The sequence below is a fragment of the Camelina sativa genome, chromosome 13, assembly GCF_000633955.1.
Source record: "Camelina sativa cultivar DH55 chromosome 13, Cs, whole genome shotgun sequence".
NCBI lineage: Eukaryota > Viridiplantae > Streptophyta > Magnoliopsida > Brassicales > Brassicaceae > Camelina > Camelina sativa.
In genome coordinates this window covers 10,333,636-10,341,788 of record NC_025697.1, presented here as the reverse complement: position 1 = coordinate 10,341,788, position 8,153 = coordinate 10,333,636, and the positions used below count along the sequence as shown (strand labels likewise).

Below are 8,153 nucleotides of genomic sequence, written 5' to 3'. Positions count from 1 at the left end.
ACTAAGCAGATTGAGGAAGCAAGGCAGTTTGCTGAGCTGCACCAAACGTTGAATTCTTATTCTACTGGACTGAATAACCAGTTGGAGTGACTGAGCTCTACAATCACGAATATGGAGAGTTGCATGGCTTCTACTCCCTCTCCTACACCAAACCAACTTCAACACCCAAGGGAATGCACTGCTAAGGCCATTCATCTCAATGAGGCAGTTGTCACTGAGGCCAGTGAAGTTAAAACTGGGGAGGATTGGTCATTTCTTGAAGCTCAAAGTGAAGATTGTGCAAAACAAGCTGAAGTTGACAAAGAACTCAACCCCCCACTCGAACACACACACGATCGAGTGACTGATTGAGTTTTCAGTCGAGTTGATGTCCCAGAAGCTATTAAGCCTGCTAAGTACATTCCTCCTGCTTATAAACCACATCTACCATTCCCAGGACGTTTCAAAGCACAAAAGCTGAAAGAACTCAGAGAAATTATTGAGAAAAGGGAAAAGTTGGCTTTGCAACAAGAGCAGGAGTTAGCTTTACAACAAGGGGAATTCATTGAGAAGGAATAAGTCATGGCTTTGAAGGAAGAGGTTGTGATTGAAAAGAAGGAAGTGAGGGCCATTCAACAGGAGGTTGTCATTGAAGAGAAGGAAGAGGAGAGAGGACCAGCTTTGGAACAATATGCCCCATATCCTCTCTACAAAGGCATGTTACTTGACATATCCAAGCAGAAAGCTCAGAATCAAAACAGGAGAGATCAAGAAGAGATTGGGACAGCTATTGTACCAACAAAACTTGAAGATCCAGGTCCATTCAATCTACCTTGCTCCATCAGCTACCTTCACTTCAACAAATGCTTGTGTGATCTTGGAGCATCTGTTAGTGTCATGCCCTACTCTATAGCAGAAAAGCTTGGACACACTGAATTCAAGCCAAGCAATCTCTACATAAGTCTAGCTGATGGTTCACACAAAGATGTAGTTGGTAAATTGGAGAGCCTCCTAGTCAAGATAGGCAAGGCAAGAATTCCCACTGATTTCATCATAATAAAGATGGATAAGGAGGTAGAGGATCCAATCTTGCTTGGGAGACCATTCCTTGCCACAGCAGGAGCAATCATTGATGTTAAGGAGGGGCTGATAAGGTTGAACATATCTGAAGGTTTGACCATGAACTTTGATATTACAGATTCATCTAACCTACCAACCATTGGAGGTCAACCATTTAAGATTGAAGATAAGGCTGATTTTGGGGTTTTGAGAGAAGAAGAGACTTCAACAGCTAAGGTCACATCTCATGAGGAACAGTTCAACATCTTAAGGGTTCAGTTCAAGAGCTGACTGATCTGGTGAAGGATCTTCAAGTTCAGCTCAACAAGAGGTCTTTGAAGAAGGCAAGACCAAGACTCAAGTTTAAGAAGAAGCAAAGCTCAAATGTTAAGGAGGTAGTGATCAAGAAACAGCACCAAGGTTATCAAATAGAACCAGGGGGGATTTCATCACCTCCTTGGTATCCAAACCAAGCCTGAACAGGCATCAAAAGTCAAGCTTAGTGACTCTAAACAAGCTCACTAGGGAGGAAGTCCCTAAGGTATCCATGTACATATTATTTAAGATTTTTGGTATTTTGATTTTTGTTTTGGTATTTTCATGATCAGGGACGCAAGGGAGGCCAGATAGGAGAGGAAAAGAAGACTCGACAGCCAGCTCGACCCCCCCCACTCGAGCACGTACTCGACCGAGTCCCGGTCGATTCCCATTGTCGAGCTGCCCCAATCTCCACCTCCAAGTCATCAACAAGACCCCAACTACTCCTATGACAACATGCAGATGGATGTGGACAACTACTTCCACGATCCCTAAGGTACCACTATCACCTTCACTTGTAGATATCATTGCATTTCATATTATGTTTTGTGATTTGTTTTAACTCTTGAATCCTCCATCAACTTTCTTTCACACAGAGGACTGTGTGATTTAAGTTTGGGGGAGGGTTTGAGATAGCATTTGACATTGTGTTTTGTGATTCTTATTTCAAATTTTTAGCATCATCATGTTAGTATTTGCATATCATCTAAGGCATAGAAAAACCCTAAAAATTTGAAATTTTTTGAAAAATCTTTATTAAAAAAAAGAGTGTTCATGTAGTTTGCTTTGCATATTAGGATCTTGTTTAGCATGTTTCATGTAGGATTGTATAGTATTTGCATTAGGGATCTATGATGAGTATTCCCTTGTTAGCTTGTTTATTCACTAGACTAGGATCAATGCCCAAGTTAATAGTACTTTGATGCTAGTTGAGTGGTTAGAAGCATAAGATTGAACCAAGCCTTGAATTCCTACATTGCATTTGGTCTAAATTGAAGCATGTTGAGATTTGAAACCATTTCCTATTTATAAGAACCTAATATTGACTTTCAATTATCAATGTGTGCATTGCTTTAAACTCATGGATACCATATACATATTTGGATCATCTTCTTCCTTTTTACCACTCTTGTTGATCCAAGTAGCTGATTTCCTCATTAAGAATCAGTTCCCCTACCCCTAAACCAAACCTTCTTTCAAGCCATGTTTATTCTTGTGTGTGTGAGGCCTATTTTTGGGATTGAGCTTGGTAGAAAGTGTTAGGTTTGAACTGACAAGAGTAAAGCCTTGTGTAGTTCTAGTTTGCATTTTTCAAACTAGATAGGACTAGGTGGTTCACTTGTTGGGTTTGGGACTTGGCTGTTATGAAAAGAAAAGAGGAAAAAGAGAAAGAAAAGGTTAGAGTCTTTAGGAGGGGAATGTGTTTAAGAAAATTTAAAGTCTAGTGAAAGAATGGGAAGAATAAGGTTGTTTAAAGATGGTTCTAGTTAAAGAAAAGAAAGAAAGAAAAGAGAAGTCTAGCAAAATGCTTATATGTCTTAAGAATAAGAAGAAAAGAGAACCATAGCAAATAAGTAAGAATCCCCCATTCCACTAGAAAGATCAAATAAGAAACCTCTCCTAAGACTTTAAAACCAAAAGAGAAAAGGGTGAAAAAGAAGAAAAGAAGTTAAAGGGTAGCACTAGGATCAATTGGGTTTAGATTGATAGGATAAACACTTTGGGTGCCTTTGGGTAGACAAGGTTTTGTTCTTGTATGTGTCTAAGTGTTCTTACCTTTAGCATTCTTCTAAAGCTCAATCCATTTTTTATGAGAGAACCTTGATATTGATAAGCCCTACTCTAAAAAGAGACCATCATTGTCTCTAAACCTTTTACTGCCAAGCCAAATGAGTTTAAGCATTGCATAGAATTGATTCATGTTCTTGATTAATGAATGTTAAAGGAAATGGTTGATTTGAATGCATGTGGATGTCTAAGGCTCAAATCAGTGAAGGTTGTGATATGCTTGTCTAAAGTCTTTAAGTATAGCTCATTCAACTTGCATCATAGTACTAGTAACTTGGACATTGATTCTAGATAGTCTATTTGCAAGCTTTAGGAGCTGAGATCCCACTTTCAAACCTCACCTACCTTCTTTTGTCTTGATTATTTGCTTGAGGGCAAGCAAAGACTAAGTTTGGGGGTGTTGATGTTCATATATTTTACCTTGTTTTCCCTTAGTTTATTCACAACTTTTGCATCTTTTGCTATCCATTTAGGCCATTATTGTGTAGCTTTAGGACTAATCATGCATTAGAGTATAGTTGCATTGCATTTGCATCTTTTCATGCATAAACAGGTGATTTTGGAGCTTAAGGAGCATGGAAGCAATGCTGAGGAGAAGTGAAGCAATCCTGAGGCGAAAACAAGGGAGTTAAGGCTGAAGAATCAAGGTCCAGAGTCCAACTCGACCGCACACTCGACCAGGCACCCGACCGTGTGCTGAGAAGGACTCGACCGAGTGGAGAATGCACGAGAGAAGCCAGCTCGACCAGCCACTCGACCGAGCACTGGTCGAGTTGACCGAGCCGTTGACTGCTTTGACTTTTTGTATTTTTAGGGCTTCCACCTCATCTCCTATATAAAGCCCTTGTACCTGCAGCCACCAAAGAGTCCAGCTTTTTAGAGAGTCTAAAACCTAGTTTTTACCTTTTTTAGATTTTATTCCTTTTGCACTTTCTTTTATTTTAGATTTTGTACTTGTTTAAGAAAGAAAGACTAGATTCTTGTATTTTGTTTGTTTCATAACTTTCAAAATATTAAGATTTCGAGTTTTATTTCTTCATCAATATTGTAGATCTCTGTTTCATCTTTCTAATGATGCAAGTTTCAATATTTTCTGGGTTTTTGACTTATTTCACCATGTGTTCTTGTGAGTAGTTTGCTTAGGACCTTGAGGATGGGTTAGGCTGGGTTGATCTTGTGGTTTATTTGATTTGGTCAAGCTTGATTGTTGTAGATCTCTTCTAGGCTAGATGTTCTTAATGCTGATCCTATATCTGAGAAGGTAGGGTTTGATTTCAAGCATCTTAGCATCACACCAATGTTTAAGGAGCATAGATAAGGCTAGATCTAGAGCTTACCATTAGGCTTGCTAAGAGATTAGAGGTCTTGTTTGGTTTGAGATGTATTGCTTAATGCCTGCTTGTGTAGATTCTTTACTTTGTGAGAACAAGTCTAGAAATGCATAGGTTTGATTGTTTCTTGCCATGAGAGTGGATTAAACATGTCTTAGAATAGTATGTCTAGAGATCAGCTCAAAGTTTGCTTGAGATTTGTTGACCAAGTTAGATAACCACAATGATTAGTTCAGCCCATGAATCCCTCCTCAAGGCCTTCTTTGTTTATTAATATCTTAGTCTAAATATCATTGCTTGCTTGTTGTTTGATTCGTTTTTGCATTGCTCTGTTTTTCTTGTGTTGCTCTGTTTTCACGTTTAGTCTAGCTCGACCCTGTACTCGACCTACACTCGGTCGAGTGCTGCTCGAGTTCGTCCCCAGAACTTGCGTTTATGATTTGTGATTGTCTTGTTTCATTCCTGTTTCATTTCCATTGCATTCACTTAGTTTCGTGTTCATTACTTGTCTTGCATTAGTTCATTAGCATAGTGTCTATTTCTGTTCTAGTTTCATTATAGCTTTAATTTATTTGTTCTGTTTGCATTTAGTATCTTGTTCTAGTTGGTTTTACTTTCTGCATTTCATATCTCATTATAGGATTGTTAGTGAAAAACAATCTTTACAATTGGCTTGACTTAGATTCATATGCACATCTTGATTGTTCACAAACACTCAGATTGGATTGACACCTCTTATACTACAATTGCATAAGGGGAATTGAAACACCCTGACATCTATTCATTCCATACATCATCATTCACCCAACCACAAAAAGAGTCAGTTTCAATTTGGCGCCGTTGCCGGGGATCGAACGCGGGTCACCCGCGTGACAGGCGGGAATACTTACCACTATACTACAACGACCATGCACTCGACCAGATTCCTACCACGACTACCGCTTAATGTCGCCGATCTCTCACTCACCAGAGAGTATCCTGCACCGCAGATCTCTCTACAGTTCTCGGGCGGCGACCAATCTCGACATCCTTTGCGGCTCCTCCTTCTGAAACTAGGGTTTTCCCTAGTGGACCTAGTGTTCAGCTTAAGCCCATTAAGTCAAAAAAGCCATGAGGCCATCAAATCCTATCAAATATGTATTAATAGCAAGTCAAAGCCCAAATTCTCACCGCCTATGAATCGCCATGGCCATGATCTGTTCTGTTTCCCGATAGCCGATGGTCGAAGACTCTATTGGCGAAAGGTAACACCAGTTCTGCTTTGGATACTCATACATCATGTACAGAACCTGGCTTTTTAGGGGCTTGCAGTTTGAGTATAAATCAGTACGGTTTTTTAGTTTATGCTTCTCGATCTGTTCTAGCATTAGTGATAAGCTTGGCCTTGAATTCTTTATGTTCATTGACGAGTATCACTTAAGCTGGACACCTGATGATTCCAAGCATCCTATTCGTACCATTCCCATCACTTGGATCTCAGACCAACTAACATTCATTGCGACTTATCGATATGATCCAATCCCTATGCTTTGGATGGTAAAGCAACCTTGTCCCGACTTCAAAACCATAGTCTCCTGGATCTTTGCTGCATTGTTATTGTGGGTAGTGCTTCTCTCCCCGGTGGACTCCAAAGCATCGATCTTATTCTCAATGTATCAACGTCCTTTGTCCGTGACCAACCAAACGTCCGTCAAACTTTTCGAGGGTGGCCTATTGACTTTCCATGATCTCACATGTGCCAAGGATTTTTCACGCTAATGGTTCACAGCTCTCTTGGATTTACAGTTGATGTACTATCTTTTTAATCTTTTGGCATTGGGGAATGCCTTTGTTTGTATTGATTTACACTTTGGATCTTTTGTTGTTTGTACTTGTAGTTATGGCTATCTTGAATGAATGAAAGCAACTTTTTAACAAAAAAAAAAAAAAATTGTCACTTAAATTTCAACATTTTAAATTACTAATTTTGTCTTCAAAAGTAAACATACATCTTAATATCTTTTTAAAATACTACAACTAAAACTCTTTCATTTATTAATTAGTTAATGAAAGTTATTTGAACAGTATACCAATCAGTGAGAGCATGTGCATCAGCGTATGTGTGCACCGTCCCACATAATTAAAATTTGAAATTTAAATCGAAATGAATGAAATATCGAAGAAACGTATCTACAAACGAGACGTATTTTCGTTCGTCCTTCATAACACGTGGCAACATGGTATTGGTTACTGTCGTTTGGGTAGGGTGAACCCAAAAAATCGATTACTCGAGTCATTTGTTTTCTCTCCATCTCTCTTTCTTTACTCTCTCTCTCTCGACGGCGATTTGATTCTGAAGGTCGATATCCTTGAAAATTGACTGAAGCAAAGACAAATATGTCGTCAATTTCCTCACGCCGGTTGCAATAGAAAGAGGTTTGTGTTCCAACTTCGTTTCCGATGGTAGATGATTTAGTTTTTTAGAAACAGTAGTGGACACTCTGAGAACGATATGCTGAAGGTGGCTCACGAGATATACTTCTCTGACTATAAGACGAAGTTTACAATGGAGCATTGCTGGTGTTTGTTAAGGTTTGAGCAGAAATTCCTTAACCAAAACGCGATTAACACCCCCTCACCTTCAGTCAGAACAAAGAGGAAACCAGTTGGTGCAGCTGATCAATCCGAGGCAACCCACACTGAACAAGACTCTGAGATAAGGCCTCAAGGTATCAAGGCTGCGAAGGCTGACAGGAAGAACTCTCAGGGAAAGGCTCTTGCTGAGTACACGAGCATGTGGGAAGTCAAGAGGGTGGATATGGCTGAAAAGGAGAAGCTACAGAAGCTTGGCATACTAGACACACTTCTTGCCAAACCGGAGCCACTTAGTGCAGCTGATCAACTTATAAAGGATAAGATAGTGGCACAGTATTTTGCAGATTGATGTATTGACTTAAGAAGCAACTTTGTATTTCCTAATTTAGTAGAATAAGTTTGAATTTCTGTTTCAGTATTAAATCATGTGTTCTCTTTGTTATCTATAAATTTATGTGTTCTCTTTGTTATCCTTCGAGCTACGACTGTTCTTGAATAATGTTATTTCCAGGTTAAGTATCCGATGGGCCATGACTACAGCTACTCTCAGCCTGATTCCTCAGAGGAGTATGATAGATATTCGCAGGACACTGAGCAGAGGGAAATAGAAGCTTTGATTCGGATGGATGAGGCTGAGAGTAACTTACTCAATACTCAGGCGACTCAATACCCTCCCCAACCTGAGGTTGAGTTCGGATTCCCCAACGTATGCTACTGTGGTGGTCAGCCTATTCTATCCTCAAGCGAGAACAGAAGGTAAGTGGTTTAACATTGCCATATTATTAAGTGATTCCCAATGTTTTAACCTGAGGTTGAATTGATTTGCGATGTTTTATATGTTAATGGAGGTTCTTCGCATGTTGGAATGTTGATGATGGAGAGATGCATATTCACAATTGGTGGGATGCAGCAGTCATGGAGGAGATGAGAGAGATGAAAGGGACAATGTGAACTGCTGACGGAGAAGGTAGATAGCATTACATTCGCCAGTGAATACGACTCACACATCCATAATGAAACTGAGCAGAAAATAGCCCAGTTAGAGAAAATAGTGTTTGATCTAGGGAAGAGCAGAAATCAGTTTAGAAATTGTTTTGAAATGAT

The 8,153-nt window shown here is 39.6% G+C and overlaps 1 protein-coding gene across 1 annotated transcript; it reads left to right on the top strand.

Annotated features, from left to right (window-relative positions):
• Positions 112-1,329, top strand: LOC104738111. The gene is made up of 2 exons (XM_010458342.1): positions 112-268; positions 896-1,329. The coding sequence occupies exons 1-2, from the start codon at positions 112-114 to the stop codon at positions 1,327-1,329; spliced, it is 591 nt and encodes a 196-aa protein (XP_010456644.1).

What these genes read in the sequence shown, in the direction of transcription:
- LOC104738111 (XM_010458342.1), top strand. Translation starts at nt 112, where the DNA reads ATGGAGAGTTGCATGGCTTCTACTCCCTCTCCTACACCAAACCAACTT. An exon ending in GTCATTTCTTGAAGCTCAAA is followed by an intron (nt 269 to 895) that starts GTGAAGATTGTG and finishes ACTCTATAGCAG; the next exon opens with AAAAGCTTGGACACACTGAA.